The sequence below is a fragment of the Theobroma cacao genome, chromosome 10 (assembly GCF_000208745.1).
Source record: "Theobroma cacao cultivar B97-61/B2 chromosome 10, Criollo_cocoa_genome_V2, whole genome shotgun sequence".
Lineage (NCBI taxonomy): Eukaryota > Viridiplantae > Streptophyta > Magnoliopsida > Malvales > Malvaceae > Theobroma > Theobroma cacao.
This window is the reverse complement of record NC_030859.1, coordinates 5,923,374-5,936,841: the sequence shown is the minus strand read 5'-3', so window position 1 is coordinate 5,936,841 and position 13,468 is coordinate 5,923,374. Positions and strand designations below refer to the sequence as shown.

At 31.9% G+C, this 13,468-nt stretch overlaps 1 protein-coding gene and 1 long non-coding RNA gene across 2 annotated transcripts in view; one reads left to right on the top strand and one right to left on the bottom strand.

Moving 5' to 3' along the window:
- On the bottom strand, positions 925–2,742 carry LOC18586576 (probable phytol kinase 1, chloroplastic). The gene is made up of 6 exons (XM_007010052.2): positions 2,303–2,742; positions 2,135–2,202; positions 1,912–2,043; positions 1,637–1,752; positions 1,405–1,519; positions 925–1,320 (listed from the first exon to the last, which is right to left on the bottom strand). Exons 1-6 carry the CDS (start codon positions 2,600–2,602, stop codon positions 1,134–1,136), a joined length of 918 nt encoding a protein of 305 aa, XP_007010114.2. The 5' UTR covers positions 2,603–2,742; the 3' UTR covers positions 925–1,133.
- The window catches only part of LOC108663709, a 10,364-nt gene continuing 5,363 nt past the window's right edge, over positions 8,468–13,468 (top strand). The window contains exons 1-2 of the long non-coding RNA XR_001929719.1: positions 8,468–8,812; positions 9,055–9,125. This is a non-coding gene — a long non-coding RNA (uncharacterized LOC108663709). The remainder of the gene's footprint in view (positions 8,813–9,054; positions 9,126–13,468) is intronic.

Sequence of the window (13,468 nt, the reverse complement as noted above, 5' to 3'; positions counted from 1 at the left end):
GATGGTGTCTCAAAAATGAAGAGAAAGAAAAAAAAAAGGAAAAAATGTTTTTTTTATTTTTTTGACTCATAGAAGAACATTCACTCTTTTGTCACGTGTAGAAACTAGTATATCTATTCACTATTTATAGATATATTATGGATACAAGGATAGAATATTATATTTAAATTTCAATAAATTAAATTTAAATGTAATTAATATTTATTTAAATTTAAACAAATTAAATTTAAATATAACGAATAGCTAATTTGAATTTATATCTTATCTCAAATATTTATTTTTAATTATTTTATTAAAAAATATTAAAATAATAATTAATATTAATTAATTATTTATAAATAATTAATAAAGTTACATATTATATACAAGCATCATATTTAAATGCAACATTTATTGAAGCAATGAAAGTTTACTGAATGATTGCAAATCACCTAACTATCTGCTAGACCACTGCAACACGTTTCTCTTACATGGAGCACTTAATTACTATTTTTTTTTAAATAAGAAATTTCATTAATAGAGGCAACGAAACTTGTACATTTGACCAAGCAAATTGTCTCCTGACTACACAAGAAAACCCGATCAAGAAGTTAATTGTGGGATCCAAAGACAGCATTCCCTTAAAGCTGAGATTTTGTACAACCAAGGCACCCCGACTCATTTACACATTGACCAATCTCGACAAAAGACCAAGAAAGACCAGAAACCAAAAAGACCCTCAACTTGAGAACCATGCCCACGGGACAGGCATACCGATACAATTCATACTTTTGTTACTTCATGACTTAACTAGGCCTGGTTAAGAACTGTTATCATAGGGATTTACTTTTGTTACTGCTGTTTTATCTTTCTGTTATTTTTGCTTGCTGTGTAACTAATTGCCAAGGCAGTAGTTGGTCTTTTTCCTTCTCTTGTAACCGTGAGTATAAGAACAATCTGTTGCTAACAGATTCAATTAATGAATACATGTTCTACAATTCCTCTTTCAAGAATTGATTCTCTCTCAACTAACAAGTCTCTTGTCGGCAACAATTTTACTTGATAGAATACAAAATGGTTCAAACTCAAATATGGCAAAATTTTGGTTAATAGGAAACGAACAAGTTATATTGAAATACTAGGGAAGCAACAAACTAGGGTCTAAAACTAAAATAGGCTGCTATCATTGTAGCAAGAGGAACAGAGATATTATCATCTACCACCGTTGTAAATGGAAGAGACTCCACCACTGTCGCCACTAGAGAAACTAAAGCGACCCTGCACATTGTCCAACCCCAATCCAACTGGAAATATCCAAGCACTGAATAGTAGTACAGCATCCTATGTGGAACAATAAAAGCTCATCAGCAATGTTAGGAGAGAGGAAACATTTAGTACTATATGTACCCAATTTCTGGAACTTACCCTACAGAAATGAAGAAACCGAAAACAAACATGGATATACTGCCAACCCAACTCTTGTTTCGATTATAAGGAAGCTTGGAGGACCCAAACCTTCTACCCAATATATCTGCAACACCTATGAAACCAAGAGCTAGAAATTAATAATGATGCTGTAATTGGGGCCCATTAGCTGGTGAGGAGTCAGGCAGATAAAACGAGTCACTTTCGTAAAGGGAAAAGGAATAAACTTTACCATCTCCGCCGCACATCATTGCCAAGGATATGAGACCAACAGGGGATTCACGCCAAAAGACAAGAGCACATAAGATCAATATCAGAACATAATACAAAGGCCCTCTAAGCAACTCCCTGCAATTATTTTTGGAAATGATCAGCACCCAATCACAGCAAAAAGTAATCTAAGAAAAGTGAAAAATTAATTGCAAGAATTAACGACACGTGAAAACGGTATGAAAAGGATGATGTAATAATTTCAGGAACTGAATTTAACGATGATGGAAAAATTACTTGGGATTTCCTTCTCGGGTAACGGATTTGATCAAGCCTTGATCATCAGCCAGTGAGAGACCATGAATAACAAGCCTTACGCAATTCACAAGGGGAACCACAGATGCAAAGTAACGAGCCAGTAGGGAGTTGCTATTCTAGGGGATCAATATATCATCAGCTATAATTCATTAATAATTTAAAATATATATATATATATATATTTAATTGCATAAAAGTTCACCTGAAAATTGGCCAGGAAACGGCGAAAAGTAACCCGGATAATATATGCACCAGTTTTCTACTTAGATTCTGCTCAAATAAGTAAAAAAACAGACAAATAAATTAAAATTGTTTTTTTGATAAAGAGAAAATTCATTTTATCAAAAAAAAGGAAAGAAAAAAATGAAACCTGTTGAATGAGTTCTTTCTGGGTAAGAGTATCGAAGGTGAAGACGAGAGCATAGGCGCCAGCTAGGACAGCTGCGGAGGAGGCGGTGTCTTGTAAAAGAGCGGCGGTTTCGGCGGCGGAAAATGCTGCGGAGCGCTGGGGCACGCGGTAGAGGAAATCGAAACGAAGCGAGGTCGGGGTGGGAGGAGAGAGAAAGAAGAAACCAGGAGGAGGGGGAGGAGGAGAGGAAGAGAGAGAGAGTGCGGCGGAGTGCACGTGGCGGCTAAAGATAGGGTGGGTGAAGGATAAGGAGAAAGTCATGATTGCGCAGGCCGACCAACACAGACAGAGAAAGAGTGACAGTGAGCTTAAATTGCCTTAAGATGGAACCTTTTTCTGATTTTTGTTTTGTGTATGGTTATGGAAACTGTATATTCTGCTTCTAGGCCTACATACTTACTAACATCGAATTGAATAACGATTGCTTAAATAAGTAATGAAAATGACTGAAGGTTTTAACTGTATGAATCACACTAACAAACTAACATGGTTGTTATATTGTCAGGATGTAATATGGAACTGACAGGCTGGAAAGCTGAGGAAAGCAGAATTTTGGCATTTTCACCACACAATTGTCATGGAGTTAGGTAAATGTGAGAGAGGTAAAACACAGTTATTTCTTCTATTAATCCAATGTTGATAAAAAAGAGATCAAAACTTATAGAATGAAATGGTACTCTTACTAGAGTACTACCTAATTTCAACATTTATAGAGGGAATAGTTCGTGGGGGAAAATACAGATACAGAGATGTGTTTGACTTAATAATAATAATAATAATAAAGAAGTATGAATGTGTATGTTCAGGGTTGGCAGTAGTTAAATTTTGTTAGGGGTCAAATATAGAAGAATAAGGGTTAAAAATTTTAAAAAACTATTATGTTAAATTCAATCAACAATAAAAATATTGATAATAAAAATATGAAATTAAATATAAAATTATAAATTGTAAAATATAAATAATAAAAAATTAATAATTTTTTCTTATATAATCAAAATTATTTAAATATTATATATTCAAGATAATTTTATTTTAACTAAATATGAAACATAAAGCATACAAAAAAATATATTCAAGTTAATTTCCTCTTATATAATCAGGATTAATAAAAAAATAATACAGTAATGAAATTTTAACTAATAATGTAACACTACAATTTATATTTGAAAACTATATAATAATTTATTAATTTTTAAAAATTAAAATCATAGAAAATAAAATCTACGTCACATAAAAAAGAAGAATATGACAAGTAGATGGTAGATATCACATATTATATTACAAAAAAGAAAGAAAATGAATACATTTAATGGTTTGTAGAAATTTGGAAAAGAAAATTTATANGTCACATAAAAAAGAAGAATATGACAAGTAGATGGTAGATATCACATATTATATTACAAAAAAGAAAGAAAATGAATACATTTAATGGTTTGTAGAAATTTGGGAAAGAAAATCTATAAAAATTTAGAATATATGAGTAAATAGAATAGAAATGAAAAATAACAAATAAAAATATAAATAATAATACAAATTGAAAAAAAATTAAAGTTGAGTGAGATATGTGAAATTGTTTTATTATTTTATTTATTTAATTATTAATAAAAAATTATTTTGAGAGAGCCATTAATAGAATATAAAAAATTTTAAAAATTTTTATATGTTATGAAAAAATTTTTAAAAGTTTTTTGGGGTGGGGGGCTAGGGGCCATGGCCCCCCCCCATCACATAAGGAGGCTTCGCCCCTGTGTATATTCTAAAGTTTTGTATGGAAAAATATTAGTTCAAAACCTAATTATAAAATGTTAGAGTAAAAGCTCAAGCTATAAAGGATTTCCAAGAGGAGGTGAATTGGAAATAATCGAAACTTTTTGTAAATATGAATTTGAGAGTTGGAAATGAGTTTTAAATTAAGTTTTAATATTAACTCGTGCACAAACTCTTTCCAAAGATTAAGATTTTACAAAACACAGCTTAAAAGTAAGGAGAAAAACCTGTAAACAAATTGTTATAAAGGTTCTTGCCTATGTTATCTCCCTTAGTTTGTTAAAAAGTTCTCAAATTTACTAAGTATAAATGTCTTTTGAATGTGCAAGCACAACCTTTACAACAACTTTTTGAAGGATAAGGTTTAACCCTTCTAACTTTTATATGGTTAAGGTATAACCAATGTAATTATCTTTTAAATTGTTATGGTATAGCCAATAATGATTACAATAACAAGAAAATGAAAGAGCTAAAATGTCTCTTTAAAGCTAGAAAACAAAACTAGGTACAAATATTGAATAAGCAAAGAATGATGAAAAAAGAAGTCAAGCTTAATAAATGAATACAATAAGCGCTCAAGAGAGAATGAATAGTAATTTTAATGCTTGAAGCTTTGCTCTCTTGTTTTGATTTGATTTCAGAGTCTTCACATCTCATAAGTGTGGTAGAAAGCTTGTATTTATAGTGTGGAAGCCTTAACGATAGTTGGAGAAGCATTTAATGCAAATCTAACCGTTTGCTACCGAAAAATCATACCCAACGATCACTAGGTATCAATACTTCAAGTAGCAAGAATTTTGAAATACGCACAAGTATTGATACTTACTGAGTAGGTATCTATACTTATCATGCAAAATGCTTGTGCCTAATATGCATCAATACTTGAGTACCAAGTGTCAATACTTTCAACTCAACTTGAATGTCTTAAGCATTCTGCAAAAAATATATCGATACTTAATAGGATAGGTATTGATACTTGTAATTTGACATTTTGACTTTTGATTTTTTAAAGAACATGTATCAATACTGATGAACAAGTATTAATACTTTCAATTTGACCTTTAGGGTTTTTGACTTTCTGAAGAACATGTATCGATACTTATGAACAAGTATCTATACTTTTAGTGTGGAAACCAATTTTTAAAGCCTTTTTGAGTTGGGTTTCTTTGATAAACACTTAACCATTTCTTTTAAACATGTCAAAAGGTTTGCACACTTGTTCAATAACATATTTAAGCAATTTCGATCACTTTATTTTGTCATTTCGAAACATAAAATCAATTGTAACTCTATAAAGCTAACATAAAATAAAGTCCAAGCCATTTTAGACATTTTATCTTTTCACAATAGTTTCAACAAAGTAATGAACACTTTATGATGTCATATCATAGATTTTCATTGACAAATTTTCTGAGCAATTTTCAAACCACAACTCTCCAATCACCAATTGTAGTCATAATGCTAAACTAGGTATTAAAAAGACTTAAAGGAACTTAATTCGATAAGAGATACCCAAAAAATATGGGAAAGAGAGTGAAAGGAAGGGAAAACAAGGGACATGGCCAGTTGGAGATGGCTAGATTGTGTAGTAGCCTGTTCATGGTTTTTATTGATTATATCACTCTTAGAGTGTTAAAATGAAAGCTCAACCTATAAAGGATTACTAACGTAAGCTCAATCTATAGAGTAGAAAATGAGTTTTAAACTAAGTTTCAATTACAAACTAGTGCACAAACTTTTTCAAAGATTAAGATTTGACAAAAACAAAACTTAAGGAGTAAAGAGAATAGCTTGCAAATAAGTTTTTATAGAGATTCAACCCCCTACCTATGTCTTTGACCTTAACTTGCTAAGTATGAATGCCTTTTAAGGGTGCAAGTACAACCTTTTCAACAACCTTTTTAAGGATAAGATTAAACCTTTCACCTTTTCTATGGTTAAAATATAACCAAATAAACTACCTTTTAAATGGTTAAGGTATAACCAACAATAATTACAAAAACAAGAAAATGGAAGAGCTAAGATGCCTCTTTAATGCTGGTAAGGTAGGTAGGTACAAGTATTGAATAAGCAATGAATGAGAAGTAAAGAAGTTGAGCTCAATAAATGAAGACAACAAATGCTCAAGAGAGAATAAAGAGTGATTTTAGTGCTTGAAGCTTTGCTTTTTTGTTTTGATTTTATTTTAGAGTCTTCTCAATTCATAAATGTGGTAGGAACCTTCAATTTATAATGGGAAAGTCTTTTAGAGCCGTTCGTGTGCATTTAATGCAAAATAGAGCCATTAGTTGTGAGAATTTTGTGCTCACCAATCACATGTATTGATACTTCTGCTGAGGTATTGATACTTTTAAGGTGGGTTTTTCAAATCCTGCATCAAAGCATCTATATTTCTATACGAGGTAGTGATACTTTCAACCCATGTATTGATACTTTTACCTTTGTTTTGAAATTTTTGCTCTCGAATTGAAAAGTATCGATACTTATAAACAAGGTATCGATACTTTTACCTTAGCATATAAAATTTTAAACATTGCTAGAAATGTATCAATACTTTATTCAAAAATGATAGATACTTGTTGCTTGCTAAGCATGAGGTATCGATACTTACAACTTAGACTTCATTTTTGAAGACTATTTTGAACCTTTTGTTTGAATAAACACTTGGCCATTTCTTTTTAATATTTCAAGGGGTTTTTAGGATTTGTCAAACATTTTAAAGACTTGAACTGGCAATTCTAATCATTCATTTTATCATTTGAAAACTAAGATCAATTGTAAAGCTAACAATCTCTCCTTTTTTTATATAACAAAACTATGAGCAATATTTGCCTAAAACTTAAAAAAACTCCCACTGATTTTAAGACTTTAAGTTTCTTTCAAATTTTTTTGCTAAAGTTTGATTTTGAGAGGGCAGAAAGATTTTGAAAAATAAATAACTCCCCCTCACTTAGTGCTTGGTTAATAATAAATAATAATTTTCTAACTATAAGTTGTAATTTGCAAATTTGTCCCTTAAAACTTTCTCCCCCTTTTGCTATATCAAAAAGAAAATGAGGTGTAAGTTGGAAAAATCATTTTAAAGGATCAATTTAAAGCTTCATGTGCCAAGAGAGAAAAACATGAATTAGTCATTTTAAGAGAAATGTCCTCATGAATACAAATATTATCAATTGATCATCAAGCATAATACAAAACCATTTAAACATACTCATTATTCATGATTTGAAGCAATTTGAATGAAGCATAGAGAAAACTCATAAAGCAATAACCATTACATTTCCATAATATCAAAGCCATCCATCTTGAACAAACAAAAACATCTAACATTAAAACTCCTAAAGTTTGACAACTAAATATACATCCAAAAGTTTGTCAAGAGAATAATAACTAAGATAAACAACTAGGAAAGCCAATATCCAAACAACAAAACCATATTAAATAATATCCATGCAAATGCAATGCACCTAACCATCCAACACAAAAGTTGATCACAAAACAAAATTAGTGAGATGCATCGGAATAAAATGCCTTAGTCAAATCCTCATAATATTTTCTATCTAAGCTTAAATACTCAAGCCAACCTAATCTGTAACACTCTGTCCTTTGGAATGTTAATTAAATTAAGATATTAAGTACCAATAAAGATGAATTGTGGCTATTATTGATGAGAAAAGTTGTGGAAGTGGAGAAGTTGAAGTAGAATTAAAATAATATTTTTGTAATAAAATAATATTAGTTTATTGATGATAGTTGAATAAGATAGTGTAATATTGAAAGTCGATTTCAATGAGTTGGATATGGCCAAAGTGGGGGAGAGTAAAAAAAAATTTAAATTACAAAGAAACGGAGCGTTAATGGGACTCACGTGTGTTCATTAAATAGAGTATAAAAAAGTATGTATATATTCAAATATTATGGTGATACTTGAGTGAAGTGTCAATTAGATATTGAATATGTACATGTACAAAGAAGGAAAAATAGAAGATAGTTGGAGTAAAAAAAAAAGTTAAAAGACTTAAAAAAAAATTAATTTAGGTTTGGCTGATAAAATGATGAGCAATTTGCCATGTGTTAAATAAGTAAAATATAAGCTTTCAAAAATAATGAAAAGTATGTATAAGATATCATAAGGGTCGGCCATCTCATGTGAAATTATTGAAAATGCAAAGTCAACGTATAAAAAAAAAAGGAAAGAGAGGAGAATTGTCACTATACCTTACTTTTGACCAATAAAAAAGTTTTTACATTTTTTCTTTGACTTTTAGTTTTTCAATTGGCCAGCCAACTAAGGCCAACCTTTCCTACTTTTTCTTTCTTAGCTTGACGGCTTCTAGAAGCTTTACTTTTCATCAAAAGTAAAGTCATTGCTTTCTCTTGTTTTTTTGGGAGGAAACCTTGCTTCCCATCTCTTTCATCTTTCTATTCCTTACCTGAGCTTCACTCCCATCAATTCTTCTTAGATTAGTCATGGGTAGAATTAGGACAAGACCAAAAAACTTTTTAGCTCCCTGATTTCATCTCATGGTGCCATGGGTAGCATGTTATCACGCCATTTCCGAACATTCTCCATGGGAGTGAGCTAAATTGCTTTTCCATGTCCTCTATATTCCTTACGAGTTGAATAAAAATTGGGCTGTCGTTCTCTTTTGCACTTCCACCAAAAATGTAGACATGGTTGAAGCAAAGGAAATGTGAAACTAGGTGAGACTTATTTATTAACCTATTAGCTTCAATTTAATCGGTTTTAATGTTAGATTGGGTTATGTTTCAGTTGGATTGTTTTTCTTTGTTGGACAATTGCTGATTTAATGGGTTTATTATTTAGACTAGATTTTTTTAGTTGAATTAAGGTTAGATTAAAAATAGGTAGATGCTGATTTATGAGTAATAAATTCTAAATTTATTAGAAACAATTGAGTTGAATGTGTTGTTGGTCATTATAGGATCTATTGGAGCTTCAAGATCCAAGTTGGATTGAGGTCTTGGTGTTGGTTTGGTAAGGTATCAAAAAAAGGTGAGTGAATCTTGCATATAAAAATGTTTTGGAAAGAAATGCATATGTGTTTGAATCAAATACTTGAAAACACTTATTTGAATCTTTTAAAATATGCATGGGAACAAGCCTTTGATGAGTGATATCCTTATGTTGTAAAATGTATAATGTGATGAACCATGAGTTTGAATTATTATATTGAATTGCTAAGTGAATTGTTGTGTGTGATACATTGAGAATCTTGGGATGTTGTAACTAGTGGTATGATGGTTAATATTATTTTCCTTGGAAGTTGGATTGTGCAACCATATATATGACCTAAATAAAGAACTATGTGGAAGGTATTAATATGTAAAGATTATTGTTTACATGTTGTTATATATGCTATGCCTTAAGAGGTATGGTCAAATTACATTTATAACTGTGTGTGTGCGGTATGAGAGTGCACATGATGATAATGGTGGTGTACGGTGTGGGAAAGCTCATGACACGATGATCGTGTGTGGTGTGGGAGTGCACATGATGGTAATGGTGGTGTACGGTGTGGGAAAGCTCATGACCCAATGATTGTGTACGGTGTGGGAGTGCACATGATAATAATAGCTATGAGCGGTTTGGGAGTGCACATGATAATAATAGTTATGTGGGGTGTGGGAGTACATATGACTTATGTTGAGGTCAATGGTTGTATTCATCGGAGCATATTAACCATCCTTGGCAGTGAGCTAGATGTCCTTGATGCATGTCTAAAAATATATATATATATATATATATATATAAATACTTATATACATGTGTACGTATACTATAGAGGTGTTGGAGAAATGTAATGTGATTGCATTGAATGTTGAAGGTTGGAACTCTTAAATGTTTTCAAAATGATTTAAAGGATAGCGTAGCATCAGGTTAAGTTTTTGAAATATAAATTGCATTGTTTCTAACATAAGTGCATCATGTTAAATAAAACCTTTTGTATCGTTTGCTTGTTCCCTTCTTATGTTCACTCATTAGGTTTATACTCATTCTTTTCAACTTTATGTTTTGGTTTTCAAATCCGTAGGTAGTTGAATCCTAGATTGAGGTGCCTATTCATACGCATCTTTCTATAAGTTTACCATGACATTCAATAATAATACCTACAACTAGAGTCCCTCCGCTAGTAATCAAGGGTCTTTTGCATGCATATATGGATGTTTTAATGTAAATTGTGAGATTTATTTGTGAACACTATATGTCTAGTTTGATTAATAATGTCATCACAATTTATCAAGTGATAACACTATTTTGAGGATAATATATGCTTGGTTGACATGATTTGTTCTCGAGGAAATTATTATTAGAAATTATGAATTATGGATCTTAAATAATGAGGTGTGATAGATGGATTGAGGAATAAATTTACACAGAGAGTCTTGCTTGGGCCTAGTGGGCTATGCCTATTGGGCCCATGCGCAGGTCATGGCCTGTAATTGGGCTGTGACATAATCTTTTAAGGTTCTCTATATAAGCAAAGTTGGGGGGATCCATACATGCCCATAAACACAAGATTCAAATCTATCAAACCTATAATAGAGATTGAACAAGTTATCCATCGAATATGGGAAACCTAAGGTCTCAAGATAATTGAAATCAATGACTCTTAGCGATAATATTGTTGTTCCAGTGCTAGTGTTCGAAAATTTTGCTAGTAGAATGAGTTTTCTTGTGATTGAAAGGTTTCTCATGGTTAGGAGGACCCAGCACCAATGGAAGGTCCAACACTGGTATCCAAATTCCTTTAGGTAGTAGTCGTGACTTGTTTTGGTCTGGCACTCATTTTGGAGGAATTTTGAAAAGTTTGACAATATGTGTTTTTTAATGAATTTGAAATGGTAAAAGTGTTTCGAGTGGAAAAATAATTGGAAAAGACTCAAGAATTGATCAAAATATGATACTAAAGGGAGAAATTAGAGGTTTTAGAGTTAGGATTTTGAACAGGGAAAATAGGATTTTGACTTGTATATGATGATTTAAGGTTTAAATTGTCACGACTCGGAACTCCCATAGAGCCCGTGACAACCGTCGCGAAGTCTCGTTAGACATTCTTTACCCCGAATGCTGACCGAAACTTCGCAAGGCTTTCGTATTAGTTTCTTACCTCCTCTGTGATCAACAGTAACTAAAATCGTGTTTTGAAACGATATGGACCATTTTTCCATCCAAAAACAATGAAAATTTATTTCTGTCTCACATGGGTATTCTAGTCATTTTTTCTCAAAATTTTTTCGAACTTGACTAAAAATGTAGTAGATGAGTGGAAAACACATACTTCATGATTTAAATTAAATTTTGAAGTCTAAAACATTCGTTTAAAGTAAAATTATAGCTATTTGAATAAAATAAAAATATTAAATAAAATATTTTATTTTCTTAAAACACAATATTTTCGAAGTCTTCCTAAAATAACTTTTGTAGCATAAGAGTAAAATAAATTTATTCATATAGTAATTAGATAATTAAAGTATGAAATTTCGTTTACAGTGATACGTGGGCCCCCAATTGACTAAAAAGGTATAGGGTTACGAACCCTTATTCTCTAGGATACAACTCCGAGATTAATTCTCGTCTTAATCAACTATCAACAAACTGTCCTGAGCCTGACAAATGGATAGAAAGAGGGGTGAGATTACATAATCCTAGTAAGTAAACAATTACCATCAAAAGCATTTAAAGCCGAGTAGACGGAGACAATATAAAAACGTTATATCTCAATAATGTTCATAATGCAAAATTCGTTTCAATTTATACCAAACAATTTCTTTTCGTCAAAATTTTCCTGCTTATAAATTTCTTACTCTTGGCCCCTGTAAGAATCATTCTCGCGGGTACCTTAGTCAAGGTATCCCACTGAGATCGTCAAGGCTGTTAAATGTCCCATACCCATAAATATGTTTTAGCATCTGATACATAGCCGTTCATTGGCGTTGGCTGAGTCTCACTCTCACGTGGTGGCCTGAACGTGAGGTGCACTCAAATTTTACCTCAAGAGATACTTCATCTGTCACGACCCAGAACTCCTCATCAGGCCCGTGACAACCGCCGCGAAGCCTCGACAGACATTCTTCACCTCGAATGTCGATCGAAACCTCGCAAGGCTCTCGTATCAGCTTTCGCACTTCCCCGATGAGCAATAGTTATCAACTATCGTAATTCGAAGGATTACGAGTCATTTCCAAATCAGAACATAACATATTGTTTTTTGGCTCATAAAGGCATTTTCGTCATTTTTCGTCGAAAATCTCAAAACTTGCTAAAAATGTAGTAGGTAAGTAGAAAATATATATTTAGTGATTTAAAAACAAATTAAGTATCTAAAACGTTCATTTGAAGTGAAAATTTGACCATTTGAATATAATAAAAATATTCAATAAAATAAACTATTTTCTTGTACAATAAATTTTTTTATAAAGCTATTGGTAAATGATTCTTATAGTGTAAAAGTTAATTATATTCATATATACTATAAAGCAAATAACCAAAGCATGAAATTACTTTTACAGCGACACGTGGGCCCACATCTAACCAAAATGTATCGAAAGCTTAAAACTTACAGCTTTTGCCGATTCAAGTCCAAATGAAAGTCCTTGTCAAAGTCAGCTAACTATAAAATTCCCCGAACCTGAAATGAGAGGAAATGAGGGTGGTAAGATTATAAAATCCTAGTGAGTAAACAGACACCATCTAAACTATTTAAAGGCGAATAAATAGAGACGAATTAAAATAAGTCATCATATTGTAATTTCATTACCTTTCAACTCATTTCAACCAAATAAACAACTAGGCTTATGATTTCCTAAAAAGCTTGGCTCTTGCCAAAAATCATTCTCATACTTAGTTATCAAGGATACCTTGATCGAGGGTTATCCTAACAGAGTCCGCCAAGGCTGTTAAATGTCTTTACAACTAAAATTTTAGCCATACCTTGGCGTTGGCTGAGTCTCACTCTCACTCGGTGGTCCACGTGAAGTGCACTCAAATCTTTACCTCAAGAGATACTTCATCCAACATCTCCCTCCGGAGGTAAATATATAATTGGGTTACCGTGCCTCTCTCATAGGCAGTCCACGGAAACCCCCACCACTGTAGTGACTTTGGATTATTTTATCTACCACTTGATTTATAAAATCTTTTTTTGCATGACATGACAATTTATCGCAACCTAGCCTCTCAAGGCTGAATACACAGTACAAATAATTCTAACACCAAAATCAGTTTAGCCATTCATGCTCATTTATTGTCATAAGCCATTCAATTTAAAACCATAAATTTACAACACAAGCAGGCAGTCTCCAATTACTCTATTTTCAAAACCAGTATTCGATTTT